This window comes from Ictidomys tridecemlineatus, chromosome 5 (assembly GCF_052094955.1).
Source record: "Ictidomys tridecemlineatus isolate mIctTri1 chromosome 5, mIctTri1.hap1, whole genome shotgun sequence".
Lineage (NCBI taxonomy): Eukaryota > Metazoa > Chordata > Mammalia > Rodentia > Sciuridae > Ictidomys > Ictidomys tridecemlineatus.
In genome coordinates this window covers 66966105-66986853 of record NC_135481.1, presented here as the reverse complement: position 1 = coordinate 66986853, position 20749 = coordinate 66966105, and the positions used below count along the sequence as shown (strand labels likewise).

Here is a 20749-nt window from a genome sequence, read left to right as displayed (position 1 = left end):
CCCAGTTGGCACCGCTCAGCGAAGCTGCGAGTCACTGGAGCTGGGGTCACCGGGCCCAGGCGCCACCCTCCTATTCGCAGGAGAGCGGGCATTTACTCCGTATCTGAGAAGCCAAGATTGGAAACTTCCTGTTGGGAAATTTTGATGCCTTGTCCAGACTGGGATCCCTTTGAAAACACCCTTCAATTAGAAAGGAAAACTCTCCAAAAGAAAATGGAATGCGCGAATCTGGCTAAACCCTAGCATATCCTTGTAGCTCCTCAAGGTAGGGGACTTGGAGCGTGCCTGGACTTCGCGGGGCCACGTAGGCGTCCAGGCCCAGGCTCGGGGCGGCGGGGCGGGCTGCGGCGACCGCGGCGGCGGGAGGACCCGGCGCTGGGGGCGCTGAGCGCGGCCGCAATTCTGGAGCCCGACGAGCCGCGTCAGCGGAACCGGCGGCTTCCGGCCGCGGCGTAAACAAGGGCCCTGGACTGCTGGAGGCGGGGCGCAAGGCTGCTAGAGCTAGCCAGTCGAGTGGGCTGCCCTCCCCTCGCTGCTCCTGCCCTGGGCCCCACTGCTGTCCCTCGCCCCCGACCCACTGCACGCAGGGCGCCGGGGCGGTGGAGATCTGAGCTCGGAAGAGCAGGGCGGGAGACCGCACTGGCGGCCAGCAGGCCTGCACGCCGCGCCTGTCATCGCCTCTGCCTTCTCCTGGCTACGCGCCGCTTTGCATTTCTTTCCTTTTCTTTGTCTCTTCCCGGCTCACAAGTGTGGACATTCTTGGTGCACGAAAGTGCAGCCTCAAGATGGCTGATGGCAACGAGGATCTGCGGGCGGATGACTTGCCAGGGCCAGCTTTTGAGAGCTATGAGTCCATGGAGCTCGCCTGCCCAGCCGAGCGCAGCGGCCACGTAGCCGTCAGCGACGGGCGCCACATGTTCGTCTGGGGCGGCTACAAGGTCAGTGGGGGGCCGGCGGGCTTCGCTTGGCTGGTGCGCGAGCCGGTCAGTGGCGAGGCGAGCAGCTGGTCAGTGGCCAGGCGGGCAGCAGGAGCGGGCTGTCCAGGGCGCTTCCCAAATCTCTCGCCACGCGACTCTACCCGTTGGTTCTTTTACTTGGGTGTGTGTGTGTGGGGGGGTGTCTTCTCGTGAGTCCCCCAACCCGTCTCAAGGCTCCACGGCGGTTGTCACGTCAACCTTAGCTTACAAAGCCCGCTTGCCGCGCCCGCCCCCCCCCCCCGCATTGTTGCTATTGGAGCGTTATTCTGGAGAGGGCACTGTTAATGTGGGTTGGTGGTGGCTGACTACGGAACAGGTTTTATTTAAAAGGGTTGGGGGTGTGTAAGGAGATGGCGTTTTGAGGTCACCCGGACCCTTTGTCCAGACTACTCAGGAGAACTTTACCTATGAAGCTGAGGCCAGCTGGGCCATAGGTAGCCTTGCCCACTTACGGGGTGGCCCAGATGTAGGAATACCCTGGAATTCTGCAAGGCCACGGAATCGCCTTCTTCAACCTCCCCGCCTGTGCCGTAAGCAGTACCAGCTACACCAGACTATTGTTTGAACACAACCATTTTCCCTCTGGTTTCAGCCGTGAAAGGGTTGAAGTTTTTAAGAAGAAACCTCCATTTAGAAAATTAATGGAGTATTTCCACCACTAACCAACCAGTAACCCCTAGGAACATGTTATTAGATCGCAGCTCTTTACCCTAATCATAAAACGTGCTTAGTTCAGTTTAGAGCCAGTTGCACCGCTTCTCCCGCCCCGCCCCGCCCACCGAGGAGTCCTACCCAGATGTCTTCTGTGTAAAACTGTGCTCATTCGTTCTCTCTTTTATTGGTTTTCGTTTTCCAGTGACACTCTACATTCTAGAATTCTCTTATTAGCTGGGGTGACTGTGATCCATTTCGACCACGAAATCCTTTATTCCTTTTGGTTTTGTAAGTGGTCAAGGGAGCATTGTCTAATATGTCTGAGACCCCAAGTTCAATCACATGTCCCGCGGAGGTTTCATTTGCCGGGGGCTGGGGGAATTGCTTCAGGGGTAGACCTGTAGACTGGCCTCGCACTCCGGAGGCCTTGGTTGGGTGGGGAGGATCTCCCTCTAGACTCGAAATCTAGTTTCTTGCACCTATGCCTTAAATGAGTTGTGACTCTGGTAACAGTTTAGCTCATGGTACAATTGATCTGATCACAGTTGACCAATTTTGAGGTAGCTCCCAAAGACAGCTGTCCTGACACTGTCATTTGGTTCAACTGCAAAAGTACTTTTCTTTTCCAATCCTAATTAACCTGCCATGTTTTCCCCAGCTTCCCATGAATAGGTGTGTAGAAGGTTGGGGAATGGAACTGTGAAGAGGGAGACAGTAGGCACAGGAAACCCTTGGAGATTGTTTGAAAGGTAGTAATCTTTGGCTTCCTTCATAGTAGTGTTTTTCTCCCCATGTCAGGCTGGTCTCATTGAGATCAGGATTGGGGGTATGGAATTGTGAAGAGGGAGGGATTAAGTATGTAGTGATCATTATTAAAATGTAAATACTTTTGAGGGGGAAACAGCATTCAATTACACTTCAGTCTATTACTACTTTATAATTCTTATCAGTAAAAATCAGCATTGAAGGAAAAGGATTTTCAGGTTGTTGGGAGGAAGAGGACCATCACAGCAGATTTCTGATTAATTTATGAGGTCCTGGGGGTAATTTATGAGGTTGGGGGAACTCATGAGAGGCAGTCACTGAAGTGCGTGATTACCAAATGCCTGCCCTCCCTCCTTCATTCATATATATATATATATATATATATATATATATATATATTTTTTTTTTTTTTTAAACTGGTACTCTTGACAGCAGGCACAGGAAACCCTTGAGAATTGTTTCAAGGGTAGTAAACTTTGGCTTCCTTTATAGTAGTGGGTTTTCCTCCCCAGGCCAGGCTGGTCTCCTTGAGGTTAGCAGGTTAACTTTCAATGCTTTCTCATTCTTTTTTTCCTACCACTTAAGAGAGTAGAAAAAGAAATGTTTACATGGTTAACTGATCTATTGCTGTAGTTTACTATCCAAATTTATTGGACGTTTACACTAATTTTAAGTGAACTGCATTTTCAGTTTACGGTTTGTGTTGACACTGTTTAAGTGGCCAAGGAGTACCTAGTTCTACATTTTTCCCACTTTAAGTGGGAAATCTAAATAAGATTGGTGAATTTTATTAATATTGCAGTATTCCAGCTTTGTAAGATGTTACTAGTGGGAAAAAGTGGGTAAAAAGTACAAAAGAATTGAATTATTTCTTACAAATTCATGTGAATCTATAAATATCTCAAAGTAAAAAATAATAATAATTTAAGAAATGCAAAAAAAAAAAAAAAGAAAAAGAACAAAGACAAAGTGTACAGGGAGGATCAAAGACTGAAAATGTGAGGCAGTCATCAAAGTTCAGGAAAGAAGAATTTCTTCTTCCACCATAACTTGCTAAGTTGGGCAAATTACTTAACCTCTCCAAAAAAAAACCTGTTGTAATATCAACTACTTTTTTGTTGTAAGTATTAAATAAAGAGATTTGTGGACAGCATTTGGTTCTGGCATATGGCAAGCTATCTTTAGGAGTTAATACCTGAAGGGAATCAGAATAAAATAAGGAACTTACAGTTTTGCATAAAGACTCAATATTCACATATTTGCAGTTATGCCCTCTATTTCTTGTCATAAAATGAGTGAAAGGAGAACCTGGTTAGAACACCACACATATGTTGGTATGAGTTGGCCACTTTGTATAGTCTGCTGGTCACAGCACAGATAACCAATCTCACCTGAAGTCATGCAACTGAAATTTGATGCATGGTCTCTTTAGGATAGAACAGCCTTAGCAAGTTCCCAGAGGCCTTTCAACTCTTTGCACCATTACAATGCTATATAAAAAAATGTGCATTAAGGACTATTTACATTAAGCTTTACCCTGAGTATGTGGTAAGAGTCTAGGAGAATTGTGCATTTAATCTAAGTGTAAGGTTTATTTATTTTTTCATTCTAATTTCATAATTGCATCCTTAATTTCATAATATGCCTCCTTAAAATATCAACTACTGTTATTTGCAATTGTTTTGATTCTTCTTAGAGTAATCAAGTCAGAGGATTATATGACTTTTATCTGCCTAGAGAAGAACTATGGATCTACAACATGGAGACTGGAAGATGGTAACTGGGTATTATGCGGGGGGAGGGGGGGGAGACTGAAAAAAAAAAACCAAATTACATTGCAAAGCAAAAAAATATTTTAAGGAGCTAGAGATATAGTTCAGTTGGTACAGTGCTTGCCTAGAATACCCAAGGCCCTAGGTTCAATCCCCAGAACCACCACCAAAAAAAAAAAAAAAAAGATGCTACTCTGAAAACAATGTTCTAGTTTAACTGTTTCGTTTCTGTTTAAAATATCTTTTCAGAAACAGTTCAGTAATTACTAGGTACTTTTATGACCTTAGAATAAATTTTTATTCAGGGCACTGTAAATACTATTCAGGGCTCTGTAAAGTACCAGGAGGCAGCAGCTTCAGACCTTGGAATGAAAAGATGATAAAAGTTCCATATACCCTTTTTAAATATATGATATCTTAAGATATATGTCTTCTGTTACATGGTATCTTAAGATTTAGTTTGTTTGAATTGTTAGGTTTTAGATGGCTTAGAATTTTATCTGCTAAAAATAAGTTCTACACAAATCTCTTAAAAAAGAGTATATTCTGACCTGGTGATATAGCTCAGTGGTTATATCACCCTGGATCACCCTTAAAAAAAAGAAAAGAAAAAAAAGAGAATGTTCTCTTTAAAAACCAAAATGAATCTTTTCTTTTATATAAAACTAGAATATCTCTTTTGCCAATTGCACAACAGTGATAAATAAAGAACATGTCGCTCAAATTAAAATGTTGCTCAAAATGCTGGGTGAACCATGTTTGGGGATTTATAAAAGGGTTTCCAATGGTTTGGTTTGTGAGAACTTTGCACTTTGATATTTTACCTATTATAAATCTAAGAACAGGAATATTAGAATAGTAGGCCCACTTGAGGACTGGGGCTATAGCTCAATGATGCGAATACTTGCTTAGTAAGCATGTGGCCCTGGGTCAAGTCCTAGCACTGACAAAAATGGAGGGGAAGTCCCACTTAAGAGTTAAACTAAAAGTCAGGATTATTTCTGGATTATAGCAAATCAGTGTTACTATGAGCTATTTGCACATCTTTTTCTAGAGAACTGGAAACTTTTACTAGTACAGTATTCCCTAATAGAGGACTTCTACATATTTTTAAATTAAGAGTTTTAAAGACTAGACATGGTGGCATACACCTTTAATTTGCAGTTTAGGAGGCTAGGGCAGGAGGATTACAAATTCAAGGCCAGCCTGAGCAACAGTGAGACCCTGACTCAAAATATTAAAAGCTAGGAATGTGGCTCATCTATCCTGGGTTCCATCCCAATAGCACACACATATACTCAAAACGTTTTTTAAAAATAAGCCTACCAAAATGAATAAATAAGTAAAAATAAATTTAAAAAAAGACAAGTCAAATTTCAGGGTTAGCAAAGATGAACTGATAAATGTATCTGTGTGAACAGAGGACCTTGAATGTGCTATTAATATTATGAATCCTAGAATTTTTTGATTCAGATTCATTTTTAGATTCAGAATGAGTCAATACATACCAAAGCACTCACAAGTACCTGGCACAAAGTAAATAAACACCACCACTTAGGTGTTTGAGTATTACATAAGAATCTGAATCAGATTCATTCAAATGGCTAAAAGGTGACTGAATAAAGAACACTGAATTAGTCTATCAAGACTGGGAATGTTGAAGTTTTCCTCCTGTGGTCTTGATTTGAAAATAAAACAGCTGCTTATGGCCATGTGAATAAATAGCATAGTTCAATTTGAGAAATATAAAATGGTTCCCAGAATAATAAAGTATAACACAAGGGGTTGGGATTGTGGCTCAGTTGTAGAGCACTTGCATAGCATGTATGAGGCACTGGATTTGATCCTCAGCACCACATAAAAATATCATAAAATGTCCATCTACACTAAAAATATTTTTTAAAAAGTGCAACATAAGGGGCTGCAATTGTGCCTTAGTGGTATAATGCTTGCCTAGCATGCATGAGGCACTGGGTTCAATTCTCAGCACTGCATATAAATAAATGAATAAAATAAAGGTCTGTCAACATCTAAAAAACTCTTTAAAATAAAAAAAAAAAAAGGTAACACAACATTTAGGGTTTCAGAATCTCATTTTGCCTGCATGTAGGACCAGCTGGGCTCTATTCATTGTCCATAGAATAGAAAAAGAGGAGAAAGGTTCATCCCTTGGATTGATTTCAGGTCTAAGAGACCCTAGATATACTGGCCCTGTTATTTTACTCCCTTTATTGAGGAACTATAAAGAGAAGAAAATGAAGTTTTGCCTTTCTTAATTTTTGGTAAACTTATATATATTCAATTTCCTTCCCTCAGGAAAAAAATTAATACTGAAGGTGATGTTCCTCCTTCTATGTCAGGAAGCTGTGCTGTGTGTGTAGACAGGGTCCTGTACTTGTTTGGAGGACACCATTCAAGAGGCAATACAAATAAGGTTAGTGTTCTAAGAATTATGGCTCAAGGCAAGTTTATTCTTTTAGACGACCTCACATTACTCAAGTCAGGTTATGTTTATATCTGTTCCAGTTTAAAAATATTATGTACTTTGATTAGGATACAAATTGGAAACAAGATGTAATCATGGAGGGAAGGGTAAAGATGAACAGAACACTCAGAAAGTCATAAGGATAAATTGACACTGAAAAAAACCCAGATAGTAACATTTCTATAATATGATACCCTAAGACACTGCTGCTCAGATTTTGCTCACATATTTTTTCTCCAAATTGTCATTTGTTCTCTTCAGACCATTAAGAGACAGATTTTCTAAGATTCAGAAGGACACATGATATAGGCAGACTCCTATCAATTCATTTATTTGGCAACTTAGTAAGCACCTTATATGCCGAGTTGGACACTGCAGAGAAAGATGAATGATAACAGTCTCTACCTCAAGGAGTTCAATCTGGAAGGGACACACATAAGTAAATGATTATATGCACACAGCCTGACACAAGTAATAATATAGTAAATATTATTAATTCTAAAAGAGTCCTTGACATTGGGTTTGGTAGAAAACCAAAGAGTTGGTCAACCAAGAGGTAATGTTTAAACTGAATAATAGGGGTAGTCAATGGTGCCAGAGACATAATCAAGTATATTTTACTCAAGGAAATGCCAGGGATTTTTTTGTAGGTGTGATATATGGTTTAGATGGTTTCAAACTGTGCTTCTAGAAACCAGGGATTTCTTTGAGGTATCCATGAGAAGAATGAATGTATAGTGTTAGGTGGGCTCCACACTGCCCCTCCCTCCCCCATTTAAACAAGTATTAACTCCACTTTTGTTTTTACATATTGGGCTTTCAAGATTTTTGTTTAAAGAAATGGTTCTATGCCTAAGAGGTTTGAGCTGTAGTTTGGCCATATATTTTTCAGAGCCCTGGGGGAGAAAAATAACTTTGACACAATCTGAAAAAGCTTGGAAAGGAGAGCTGTGAGTTTTAGAGGGTGGTCACAGATGGCTAGGATTCAGTGTTCTAAGTTTGACCAAAAGGAAGCTTGAATGTTTGAGAAGTGACTGATATGTCAATATATCCAGTTACCTGGATGGGTAGACAACATTTAACCTTTTAAGTACTGATGGATCTTTAGCTCCCAGAATTAGGAGCTCCCAGGTAGGCACTGAAGATGTGTTTGTTAAATTGAACTTAAAGGTAAAATTGACAAACTTGATTTTGGTTTTTGGTAATACTGTCCTAATATGTATAAATCAAATCAGTTTGACTCAAAGTGCCTGTCTACAGCAAAATAAGGAGCTTATGCCAGATGGTAAATAAACACATTGTTGATTCCTTCATCATAAAAGGGTGGCTATGAAAAATTAGTTGAAATAACTGTTATTAGTGATTTAGAAATTTACATTCTGTCACAAGTTCTTAGTAATCTTGACTCCGACCCACCTGGCAGTCAGTCTATAGTCACAATTTCAGTAACACTGAATTAGATGGCACCTTCATTATTATAAGCCACAGTAAAATTAACTGCTAAATAAAGTTGAATTTCTTCCACATAACGAAATCTAACTGAATTTGTTGCTTCTGACAGTTCTACATGCTGGATTCAAGGTCTACAGATAGAGTGTTACAGTGGGAAAGAATTGATTGCCAAGGAATTCCTCCATCATCAAAGGACAAACTTGGTGTCTGGGTATATAAAAACAAGTGAGTTAGAAAGTAATGTAGGGAGGCTGGGGATGTGGCTCAAGCGGTAGCGCACTCGCCTGACATGCGTGCGGCCCGGGTTCAATCCTCAGCACCACATACAAACAAAGATGTTGTGTCTGCCAATAACTAAAAAATAAATATTAAAATTCTCTCTTTAAAAAAAAAAAAGAAAGTAATGTAGGTTTGGATTTTTATGCAGAAAGTAATTTACCATTCAAATATCCTACGCAATAAACAGTATAGAATATAACTCATAGGACCAATATGAATATTAAATATATTAACACATAAAAGCACTTAACACAGTACTTAAGATATAATTGTTAGCTATTATTATTTGAATAAGTATATTCATATATATAAGTGTAACTTTTCAACTTGTACTATATGTCAAATTAAGAAAAAAAATCACTTAGGAGCCTGAGGAAGAGGACTGAAAGTTCGAGGCCAGCCTGGGCAACTTAGTGAGACTCTGTCTCAAAATTTTAAAAATAAGATAAAAAAAGGGCTGGGTATGCAGCTCAATGATAAAGCACTTGCATAGCATGCACAAGGCCTTGGGTTCAATCCATAATATTGCAAAAAAATAGTGAGAAAAATTCCTTGGGTCCTATCCTGTGGATGTTTGAATTTTTAGTGTCTTTTTTTTTTTTTTTAATCAAACAGGCTAATATTTTTTGGAGGGTATGGCTATTTACCTGAAGATAAAGTATTGGGAACTTTTGAATTTGATGAAACATCTTTTTGGGTAAGTATATTTCATGTCTGCATATGGCCTACTTAGTATGCTGACATAATACATTTTATATACACTATTAGTTTTGTTCACTTATTAATAAATTGAACGTGGCTGTGTAATTTTATAAACATTATCTGTAAACTAACTCAAAGAGGGTCTTTTTTTTTCTGTAGAATTCAAGTCATCCAAGAGGATGGAATGATCATGTACATATTTTAGACACTGAAACATTTACCTGGAGCCAGCCTCTAACTACTGTGAGTTAATAAGCAATAATATACCATTAAAGCAAGGCTATTTAGAGGAGAGGGGAATATGCCAGAGTTGGGAGATGATGTGAAACTACTGTTTCTTGTTTTCTGGAGAGACAATCCATAGTTTTCATTATTTTCCAAGGAACTTAGAACTCAGAGTAGTTTAATGAATGTATAAAGAGACTAACCCAACATTTATTACCTAATAGATGGTATATAATAGCAGCTGATACTGGTAATATATAATCTAGTTCTAATGGGAACTTACATTAGATTTCCTTTCCCTCTGATACATATTAAATAATGCATCAGTCTTCAGTATTGCTGTTGTCTAGAAGTCTATGCTTCAGCTTTTAAAAACTCAAGTATTCTGCATATTCTTATTCTACATCAAGACTGGATTTTCCCCATTTCTAAATAGTTCACTTATTTATTAAATTGCTTTTATTACTTTTTAATAGGGTAAAGCACCTTCACCTCGTGCTGCCCATGCCTGTGCAACTGTTGGAAACAAAGGTTTTGTTTTTGGAGGCAGATACCGAGTGAGTATATAAACAGTTTCAATAGCTTACTTTTGAATTCTTCAAAATGTAACTACTTAATTATCCTTTTTTAGGATGCTAGAATGAATGATCTTCACTATCTTAATCTGGATACATGGGAGTGGAATGAATTGCAAGTATCACTTTAGATAATTATTCAGAAAAGTTTTTTTTTAAAAAAACCCTTTCTCCCTATACCTTATTATTAGTATGTAATAAACTTGCTTTAATCTTCTTTAACTATGAATTTAATAAACATGATTACCAGGGTTCTTAAGGATGGAATCTTATTTCCAGTTTCAAAAACTATGTGCCTGGCATAGCAAGCATGGGCTTTAATGTTTGCCTTATTTGGGGGGGGGGGTGGCCAGTATAAAGCATGTAGTTAATACCAAGACCCTTAAGTCTCCTTTCCTAATAATCCCATCTAAATTTTAAAAGAAAACTTAAATATTTCTCTGCATTAAATATAGTAGCTACTTTGAAACGGATGTTGTAACTTATTTTCAGAATTCCACAAGGTGTATGCCCTGTCGGCCGATCCTGGCACTCACTAACACCAGTTTCTTCAGATCATCTTTTTCTCTTTGGAGGATTTACCACTGAAAAACAGCCACTAAGTGAGTCTTTAAAAAACTTAAATATTTATATATCACTTACATATGATTTGCTGAAAATCATTTTATTTTAGATGTATCAAGAGAGTATAGGGTTGGCTTGGAGATTTATTAATTTTGATCCCATACATACTGAAATTATGCTACATTGTACATATTATGTCATAAATCCATTCCTCCAGTAGAGAAATAACCTGCAGTATGTAAAAGCCTTGAAAGGCTGTAACATGCAAAGGTGGTTAACTGCAGAGAAAAAAAGGAGGGGAAAAAAGGAAAAACTTCATTACTTTTTTTGCACAAGTTGTGCCCTTTAAACATCAATGTCATAATGAAAGATAAACATACATCACAGCTTTTTAAATTTTGCTTCAATCAGGTGATGCCTGGACTTACTGCATCAGTAAAAATGAATGGATACAGTTTAATCATCCCTATACTGAAAAACCAAGGTATGAACTATTTAAAAGATAATTCTTATACTGAATTAGGCCTAGAAATGTGCAAGACTAATAAAACTGAGGATATTTTAGCTATATTTTACCCATATTCTTATTTTTAAAAATCTTGGTATCTATTAGGGTTTAACATCATACTTCTCAAAGAGAACCAATATTTTTCTTTTGTGATACTGGAGATTGGACCCAGGGGCCATGCACATGCTAGGCAAGTACTCTACCATGGAGTTATATTCCCAGCCAAGGAAAACCAATATTAATTTGAGTATCAAATGCCTTTCTGTTATTATCTGTGTAGGAAGAATAGGGCTACCCTTTCCTTCTGCTATCAAAAAATTATTGACACAGTTAAAACTTAAAAGCAAGTTGTTTACCTGAGTTGAACGGCACCTAAGTTTGTAATTAAAACAAAAACAAAAGGAATTTGTAAGGGGAGAATTTAAAAATCTTAATGTATGTGAAGGTAAAACAACTGCTGATTAGATTTACAACAGCAATGTACAACAGGATAAATCAAATTATCATTGTCAAATGAATTGTTAAGGACAATGATTTACTCAGCAATGGAGTTCAAAGCACATTTAGATATATCACCTGCATTTTTCCCCTAATCCTCTAATGCAAGCACAGGCATGCCACTAAGATTTCATTTGGTTCAAATGACTTTTCTATAGAATTATCAGGCTTTAAGACTTTCAGCTTATTGGGGCAGAACTTCAGCACCCCTCAGATGTTCTGTGTAAGGCTAACTTATTGCTATCAAAGACCTACAAAACACATCATTGAATTCAAACTCTTCACTCCATAAATGAAACAGAGACAAATAATATCCATATAAAATCAACACTGATTTTTCTAGTTCTACTACTTTTCCGTAAGGTTTTATTTCTCATGGTCATGTTTAGGCACAAAAACTATCTTAAGATCTCTAATCTTTATTTCACTAGTTATGAGTGTGAATGATCAATTTGGTCTTCTGGGTGACTTCCAAGTTTTTTTTAAAATTCAGGCTATGGCATACAGCTTGTGCTAGTGATGAAGGAGAAGTGATTGTTTTTGGTGGGTGTGCCAACAATCTGCTGGTTCATCACAGAGCTGTAAGTATACCACTTCATATTACTACTGAAACTTATCTGTGATGCACTTGCCTTTTTGTTTTTAATGTGTTCACCTCTATTTTTCAGGCACACAGTAATGAAATACTTATATTTTCAGTTCAACCAAAATCTCTTGTACGGTAAGTAAATTTTTCCTTGGCACTTGACACTTTAGTGTTCTTAAAAAAAACACACAGGTTTACGGATTATTTAAGAGCAATGAATCTTCATTGATGTAATCAGTTCCTAAAGAAAGAGGTTTATTACTTATTTATTTAACTTTAAATTCAAGTTAATGTACTTTAAACAGCAAAGTGAAATTATTTTTCTTTTGTCCACTTTTCAGGCTAAGCTTAGAAGCAGTCATTTGCTTTAAAGAAATGTTAGCCAACTCGTGGAACTGCCTTCCAAAACACTTACTTCACAGTGTTAATCAGAGGTTTGGTAGTAACAACACTTCTGGATCTTAAGGCGTCATAGATAATGCCTCAGATCTCCTTGCATGGACAACAATCCTGTAATCATCACAGAGTGGCATCATTTGTATAATTATATGCATTGTTGTAGTTTGCAGCTTTTTGATTTTAATGTGCATGTGAATGGCCTAGAGAACCTATTTTTGTGTCAAAGTTTACAATAAATGTATTTAACACCAGTAACTTTCCTCTATTAAAGCAAAAAAAAAGTAACACTTAGGCTTTTTACCCCAAAGAATGGTTATTACATTTCCTTTTGTTAACTTCAGGATATATATCTATAGAAACATACTAAATAATCTTACCATTATCAAAATGGTAGTGTTTTTTTTAAGAAAACATTGGAATTTTAGTTTTTCTTTAAATAGCAAGAACAGTCCATAATTTTATAGACTAGCATCATAAATACAATAAAATGGTTTTTTTAAACATTAATTTCAAATGGAAAACTATTCTCAATAGAGACTAAAAATTGTTAGAGGGACCAACAGCTATTCAATACTTGACCTTAACACTTTGGTGCAGGGGCTGGGGCAAGAAAGTGGTTGAAGATAGACAGATGTTGTCCAATCAATTAAAAAAGTATATTTTATAGCTCATAAATGAATGGAAATAATGTATGACTTTACTCTCCATTCTGATAGGAGACAGAAGAAGAAAGCTGGGTCAGGAATCTTTAGTGGTAAGCCTAAAGTGCACTTCTGATATTATAGGTTGATATTCTATTACATGCTATTGATAACTACTAGACATGGAAAAGAAAATGGTACAGAACTGAATGAGATTACAAGGAAGAAATTAAGATGAAAAATGAAGATGTATAAATGCATCGAAATGATCAATACCAGTTTCTTTTAGGTGTTATTTCTCAAGCTCTGAGTCATAAGAATTAGTATTTTTTACATCTGCTCTACTATATTTTTTGACAAGGTTTTCAAGACACAATACTAAATGTTTAATCGCCCCCATTCCCACAACAAAAACCCCTTATGATTGGCCTGTTTCTCTATATATACACACAAATACATATGTATATATATATACAGGTGTATATATATATATATGTTAGATGTTATATACAGTAGATTACCAAGTCAGTAGTTTAAGCAACTGAGCCACACTTCACTGTTCAATTTCTTTACATCATGAAATGAATACTTAATATTAACCTCCCAAACTTCAAGATAATGTTGGAGAATAACTACAGATGAATATTATTAGCATTTAACTTTTCACAGATATTTTAGGAAATCCTATCAGATAGTGTTTCCTCTATATAAAACTGGAAAAAACCAAGAATTAAGTCGTTTTGGCGAATACAGCAAGGCAATGTTTAGTTCATTTTTAAATGTGGAAGTCCTGTTACATGGTGTTTTCATCTCTGAACTTCCAAAAGGCTATAAAATTGAGTCTTCTCAAATATTTTAGGATTTCATTTCAGCTATTTCCTTTTCACATTCAGAAGATTGGGTGCAGATACTTTCACTTTGCCAGGAATGTTTCTTGATAAATCTGTGTCCTAAAAAAAGAAAATTGCTGAATATTTTCACATTCTATATGGCAAATCATGTTTCTTTTAAACAACTATGAATCCTCTGCTGTGAAAAGAAAGGCATATCCAAAATTTTTAATGGAAATGATTTTACTGCTTCAAGTTTCAAGTTAAGACAGCATTTTCTATAAAGCAATAGAAAATAACTGAGAAAATATTTAACTATACCACCAATCTCCAGAGTTTTGAAGGAAAACTTTACCTTCACACTGCGGAATAAGTCTTTTTCTCTTGCTGTTGCTTCTTTGGAATGCATAAAACTATTCAAGGCTGTTTTGGCAGCTGTAAACAGAAAACAAGAATCTGGCTCTGTTCAGTCACTGAACTGCTTAAAATCATAATTTTAAAAAATTACCTTTTCCCTTTTTCTGAACTCCAGGAGTAAGTTTCACTTTATACCTTTAAAAAGAAATTGCATGAGTTACTAAATAGAGATTATAAAACAGCTCATAAAAGTCACTGTGTCAACTATTTTGAGTAAACTAATGGTAACTTACTTATAGTTTGTCATGGTGGTATAAGGGGCACATATTGGAATGGCAAATAGTATGATATCTTCAGGATGTGGCTGGCCTGTCAAAGAATCAAACAGATTTTCCTAAAAGGGGAAAATAAAAACAATTATAAAAGTAATTTACAACAGCCTTAAAAAAAGAAAACTAGGGGCTGGGATATAGCCCAGGGGTAGAGAACACTTGCTTAGTACTTGTGAGACCCTGGGTTCCATCCCTAGCACCACAAAAACAAAGAATGAGGAAAATTCTAAGTCAATTGAAATTTCAACATATATTTAACTTTTTCTGATATAGCCTAAATAATGACAGCAATACCTAAAAATTACTTGAGATGGAGAACAATCCTGTGGATTATGATGATACACGGTAATGACCACAGTTAGATTTTTTTTTTTCCCTTCTCTGGTACTGGGGATGGAATTCAGGGATGCCTGACCACTGAGCAACACCCCGCTGTCCCTTTGAAGCAGGGTCTTGCTAATTTGTGCAGTCTAGCCTCTAAATCTATTTGTGGCCAGATGTGGTGGCACACACCTGTAATCACAGCTGCTTTGGGAGGTCCTGCTTCAGACTCTCAAGCAGCTGTGATTGCAGGTGTGTGCCATCACATCTGGCCACAAATAGATTTAAATCTGTTGCAGGGAAATGGGACTTCAGCTAGATCAGAGAGAGATAGAGGAGAGAGAAATTTTATTTATTTATTTATTTTTAGAGACAGAGAGAGAGAGAGAGAGAGAGAGAGAGAGAGAGAGAGAGAGAGAGAGAGAGAGAGAGAGAGAGAGAGAGGAGAATTTTTTAAATATTTATTTTTCAGTTTTCAGCAGACCCAACATCTTTGTTTGTATGTGGTGCTAAGGATCGAACCCGGGTCGCACGCATGCCAGGCAAGCGCACTACCACTTGAGCCACATCCCCAGCCCAAGAGAGAAATTTTAATATTTATTTTTTAGTTTTTCGGCGGACACAACATCTTTGTTTGTATATGGTGTTGAGGATCAAACCTGGGCCGCATGCATGCTAGGCAAGCGTACTACCGCTTAAGCTACATCCCCAGCCCAGAGACTAGTGATTCTTGACCAATAATTTCTGTGCCCCAGAGGACACAGTTTTGATTTTTACAACGAGGGGAGGGAAAAAAGAAGGGGAAGTGCTTACTGGCATGTGATACCTCAGAAGCCAGGGATGTTTTATCCATTCCAAACTGTAAACAGTACCAAAGTTGAGAAACCCAGGCTAGAATAGCCTTTTCACCTGTTCTTCAGGAGAAATCCCAGGGCTTCTTAGAATTCTCATTTGGTGGGTAGGCTGCCTATAAGACTGACCTTATGTATTAGAGTCAGTAATTAGATTTAGGACAAAATGGTGACCTGAGTGTTGGCTTTGTGTCATATGCCTTTCTAAATGTATCACATATATTCTCAAAACAAGTCTCCTAGTAGGTACAGTTACTAAACATAACAATAAGGCACAAAGAATGAGGAAGCTGAGGCACAAAGTCTACTTCCAAGTTTACATAGTTATATCCAGCAGGCTTGGAATTCAAATCCTGAAAGTTTGACTCAAGATCATGTAGTCTTAAGTTTTAATTAGGTAGAAGTTTTGTATCAAATATTCTGGGATAGGACTATAAGAAAACTGTTGTAATATTAATCTTAATATAAAAATCATACCTCAGTTCCCTGTTGATCCAGATCCTGCTCTTCCTGTTCAAATATACGAAAATTAAAAGTCAGCAATGAAATTTGAAACCATTAAACCATGCGGAGAAAAAAATAGTGAAATAATAAGACTGTCATATCCAACCCACAGGGTAGGGGCACCAAGGATGTATTATTTAGTGTACCAATACTCTGAAGTGGATTGGTGTGTGTGCTTATATTTCAAAAAGCAATACCATTCAAAGAGAAAAAGGACAGTTCCGTGAAGTGGAAAGAAAAAAATCCTTCACATACAGTACATCTTATAGCTATGAAAATTGTAGGAACAATTTAAAATGACAATTAAGCTTGATATGTTTGTCAAGGGAAAAGAAAATGGAAAATTCTGGTGAAAAGAACTTTTATTTTTAAATTTCTGTTTAATAGTTTTAGACAATTTTTCAAATACTAAGATATATACATAATTTTATTACTTTGATATGAAAAATCTATTTGGAAATAACTTGAGTCTGTCCAGGTTGCTAGAATGAAATACCTTAAACTGAAAAACTTAATAGAATACTTTTCACAGTTTTAGGAAATCCCAGATCAGGATACCAACAGATTCAGTGTCTGGTAAGGGCATGCCTCAAAAAAGGCACATTGCTGCTGGCTCACATGGCAGAAGGGGCGTTCCCTTCAACCTTTTTTTTAAGGTACTAATCCCATTCCTCTAGTCCTCACCTCTTAGTACTATTAAATTGGGTACTTCGTTTACAACATAGGAATTTGGGGGGGTTACCGACATTCAGACCATAGCACCTACCCATGAAAGAACATTAATAATTATTATCTTATGAATATATGTGCATTTAGGATTTACAGAATAAACTGCAGAATATGGTAAAAAAAATGAGACCGCCCAAATGAGTTTTTAGAATTACTAAACAACATTGTTTAGGAGAGGAAAAAAAAAGAAAATATTGTAATATAAAATCCCTATATCACCTATACTAAGCACACAATTTTTAAAATATTTTTTAGTTGTTGGTGTACCTTTATTATTTATTTATTTATATGTGCTGCTGAGGATCAAACCCAGTGCCTCACACATGCTAGGCAAGTGCTCTGCTACTGAGTCACAACTCCAGCCCCCTAAACACAAATTATACTCAAGCTTTAAATAAAAACAATCCTGATCAGGAAAGTAAAAAATTTTGATTCATCCTGTATTTTACACAAATTTATAAAAATAAATGCTCAGAATGTCAAGATGTATATATTCATGCAAGATGATATATAAGTTTGGATTTACTGTATCCAGTTGATAAAACAATTGACAACTATCTTATCGGGAAAATGTTTTTTTCTGGGAGGAATTGGGTGATGATAGGGATGGAACATCAGACCTTGTACATGCCAGACAAGCATTTTACCACTGAGCTACACCTCCAACCCTGGAAAAGTTTACTTCTCAGAGCTTTTGCACCTTAGGATTTGGCCCTTGAATTATGTAACCACTTTCAACATATATTAAGATAATATATAGTATACAAAAAAATGCTTTAAAAATTTATTTTTCATTCATCTTTAAGAGAAGCCTAATTCTTTGTCTTACTTTAATTAAGTTCCTATCAGAATCAAATCCTCTTCATAAAACTGATTATTCTCTAATGGTTTATGACAAATTTTTATTAGCAGTGAACACTTACCATTTTTGTGCTTAGACACTGTAATTTTAGGCTTTCAGGTTGCATTTCTAAGATGCCTTTTCATTAGTAAGACGGCTGCCACTTGCCACATGTGTGGAAGCCTTACCTTGTCATCATGTGAGTCATCTACAGCTAAGTCTTGTAACTCATGAGTTAAAACCTCAAGGGCTGGAGTTTCTTTCTTAATGCTCTCTGAAATCCTGGGTCCACCTCTAGGTTTCTGGGGCTGTTTCTTCACAGGTTCATCTTTTGTTTTTCCTTTCTTTGCCTTTTTCCCTTTTTCTTCTTTGTTTGAACCTGCAGACTTCAATTCATAGAGGAAAATTCAGTTAATGTTATCAATATTATTGTCAAGATCTTCCCAAAGACAGCAGGATGTGGTGGCACACGCCTGTAATTCCAGTGATTTGGGAGCCTGAGGAAGGAGGGTCACAAGTTTAAGGCCAGCCTGGGCAACTTAGCAAAAGCCTGTCTCAAAATAAAAATTTTCAAAGGGTTGGTGATGTAGCTTAGTGGTAGAATGCCCCTGAGTTCAAACCCCAGTACAACAAAAGGGAAAAAAAAAAAGATTTTTAATAAAGATGTACTGAATGTTTATCACAAGTTAAGCATGGGCTGGGTGTCCACTGAAAAGCAAAAGGAATGTTCTTAATGTTACTTACCCCCAGCAATTTCATAATAAGTTCACGATCTTCTTCATCCTGGTCTTTGTATTTTTCCTTCATTTTTTTCATTTTACTCTACAAAAATTCAACAGTAAAATGGTCAACAAATATTTGTAGGGAAAAGGTGACTCTTTAATCTCTGTCAAAATGCTTATTGAGCTGAGGATGTAGCTAAGTGGTAGGGTACCTGCCTAGCATGTGAGGCTCTAGTACCACCAAACACACACACAACAAAGAACTTATTGAACAAAGCACCATTATAAACAATATGACAGATACAAAGAAGGATAAAGCCATAGTCATACTCAAAGAATTTGCCATATGGTAAAGAGAAGATACATATAGAAATAAGAATAAATTAACATTTAAAACATTGTAGGAAGGTGGGCTGGGGATATAGCTCAGTTCATGGAGTGCTTCCCTCATCTGCACAAAGTCCAGGGTTCAATCCCCAGCACTGCCAAAACACTAAAATTAAATTTAAAAATGTAGAAAAAGTATAAACAATTTTTTCTGAGATAATTTTTAAAAAGGAGGCATTTTCAGTCTCAGCAAAAACTGTGGGGAGTAAATGAAGCAAAATCTGAAAGTTTTTTTTTTTTAAAAAAAGAAGTAAATTTTATAGCATCTGGGAATAAGGGAAAACCAAGAATAAAAAAGAAAAGACCAAGGAGTAGTAACTGCAGTCATTACATTTAGTTAGAATCATGGTACACATAAAGGAAAAACAGGAAATCAGCTAATGCAGGCCTAGGCATTTACCAGTGACTAACTTTTTTAGGCAATGGGGACTGAACCCAGGGCTTTGAGCATGGTAAGCACATGCTCTACCACTGAGCTACAAAACCCCAAAGCCCTGAGTTAATTTTTCAAAAGATACAGTAACATATTAGCACATAATCTTCTTAATACTGCTACAGCATTTTAAAAAGTATATTCTATATAGATTATTTTTTTATTCATCATTTCCATTTAATAAAATACATAAAAATTCTACCCAAAATCACATTGATAATTGAAAAAGAAACTAAGTTCTCTCAATAAAGATCAGCTCTGGGGCTGCAGGTAACTCAGTGGTTGAGCACTTGCCCCATCATGCATGAGACCTTGGATCGAATCCCTAGTACTACTCCTACATAAACTGAGAGCTTCTGAGGAGATGTTGGAGTTCTCTGTGTTGCCTAAAGACTGTCTTCCTAGCTAGTCATCAAAGGAAGTCATACAGGACTCTTTTTTTTTTTGCCTACATCTTCTATTCATTTAAACTTTAAAAAAACTCACAATTTCACAACTTCATTTGCGAACCATACTGTACCAAACAGATCACTACAAAGTTTATTACCTTTTGTCCTCGTTTCATTGGTTGTGCAACTGCAACATTTCTGTTTGTGTTCTGTTGAGTTTCCATGTGTACAGAACTTTCTTTGTCCTTTCCCTCTATTGCTTCTAAATCCCCTGAGTCACTTAGAAGTTTTTTCTTCTTCATTTCCCTAAAACAAATGAAGTGAAAAAAAAAAGCAAATTCTTAGAATTTCCAAATTCTTAGTGCCCTAAAAAAAATTCAGAGAACATGCACAATATATAAAAGATCATGATTTCTATTTACCCTGATAATCACTATAGAATAGTATACATACAAAAAGGCTCAAAGAATCACATGGAAAAGAGCTGAAAAATTTTCAGCTGTAATAGATTAATCATTCTTTGTGTTATCCAGGCTCAACATTCTGTCACCCTTGACTTATCCTCCATCTACCCACACTCACTCAATTGAAAACCTTGGGGTTGCAGTTGTGACTCAGTGGTAGAACACTTGCCTAGCAGCTGTGTGAGGCACTGGGTTTGATCCTCAGCACCACATAAAAATAAATAAATAAAATAAAAGTATTGTAACTAAATATATATATTTAAATGGGACAGAGGGATTGAGAGAAGGGAAAATATGGCTTATTATATTTACTTCTATACCAATTTTCCAAATGAATTTTGAAGTTGTTCTTAGATGAGAAATTAAGGAGTCCTCTGTCCAGATTTCATAGGTATGTGCCTTAAGAACTTACTGATTTCATAATACTTATGTCCAAAAACATCCTACACTCCAAATTTAGGGATTAAAATACAATATCCCATATGTCCTCTGACATAAAGATACAGG

At 37.0% G+C, this 20749-nt stretch overlaps 2 protein-coding genes across 5 annotated transcripts in view; one reads left to right on the top strand and one right to left on the bottom strand.

Moving 5' to 3' along the window:
- The first annotated feature begins 109 nt into the window (after positions 1 to 109).
- Positions 110 to 12692, top strand: Klhdc2 (kelch domain containing 2). Of its 4 annotated transcripts, none has more exons than XM_005331733.5 (14): positions 124 to 265; positions 749 to 938; positions 4093 to 4172; positions 6485 to 6602; positions 8215 to 8330; positions 9000 to 9081; positions 9246 to 9329; positions 9788 to 9868; positions 9943 to 10001; positions 10379 to 10488; positions 10862 to 10934; positions 11950 to 12037; positions 12125 to 12177; positions 12384 to 12692. In XM_005331733.5, the coding sequence occupies exons 2-14, from the start codon at positions 786 to 788 to the stop codon at positions 12505 to 12507; spliced, it is 1221 nt and encodes a 406-aa protein (XP_005331790.1). In that variant the 5' UTR covers positions 124 to 265; positions 749 to 785; the 3' UTR covers positions 12508 to 12692. The 4 variants fall into 4 exon arrangements, with proteins under 4 accessions (XP_077906298.1, XP_005331790.1, XP_021586355.1 ...); XM_013361333.4 differs by lacking the exon at positions 124 to 265 and adding an exon at positions 2290 to 2380 and having other exon boundaries at positions 799 to 938; XM_078050172.1 differs by lacking the exon at positions 749 to 938 and having other exon boundaries at positions 110 to 265.
- Positions 6604 to 20749, bottom strand: part of Nemf (nuclear export mediator factor) — a 52693-nt gene continuing 38547 nt past the window's right edge. The window contains exons 26-33 of the mRNA XM_005331734.4: positions 19937 to 20084; positions 18592 to 18669; positions 18036 to 18233; positions 16251 to 16283; positions 14563 to 14663; positions 14421 to 14464; positions 14268 to 14347; positions 6604 to 14032 (exon numbers count right to left, since the gene is read on the bottom strand). Coding sequence (XP_005331791.1) covers positions 13955 to 14032; positions 14268 to 14347; positions 14421 to 14464; positions 14563 to 14663; positions 16251 to 16283; positions 18036 to 18233; positions 18592 to 18669; positions 19937 to 20084 — 760 coding nt within the window. The 3' untranslated portion in view covers positions 6604 to 13954. The remainder of the gene's footprint in view (positions 14033 to 14267; positions 14348 to 14420; positions 14465 to 14562; positions 14664 to 16250; positions 16284 to 18035; positions 18234 to 18591; positions 18670 to 19936; positions 20085 to 20749) is intronic.

Bases quoted from the DNA above. Each gene is read 5' to 3' on its own strand.
- Klhdc2 (XM_005331733.5), top strand. From the start codon at position 786: ATGGCTGATGGCAACGAGGATCTGCGGGCGGATGACTTGCCAGGGCCA. The intron at 8,331-8,999 runs GTGAGTTAGAAA...TTAATCAAACAG, and splicing joins GTCTGGGTATATAAAAACAA to GCTAATATTTTTTGGAGGGT. The intron at 9,082-9,245 runs GTAAGTATATTT...TTTTTTCTGTAG, and splicing joins TTGATGAAACATCTTTTTGG to AATTCAAGTCATCCAAGAGG.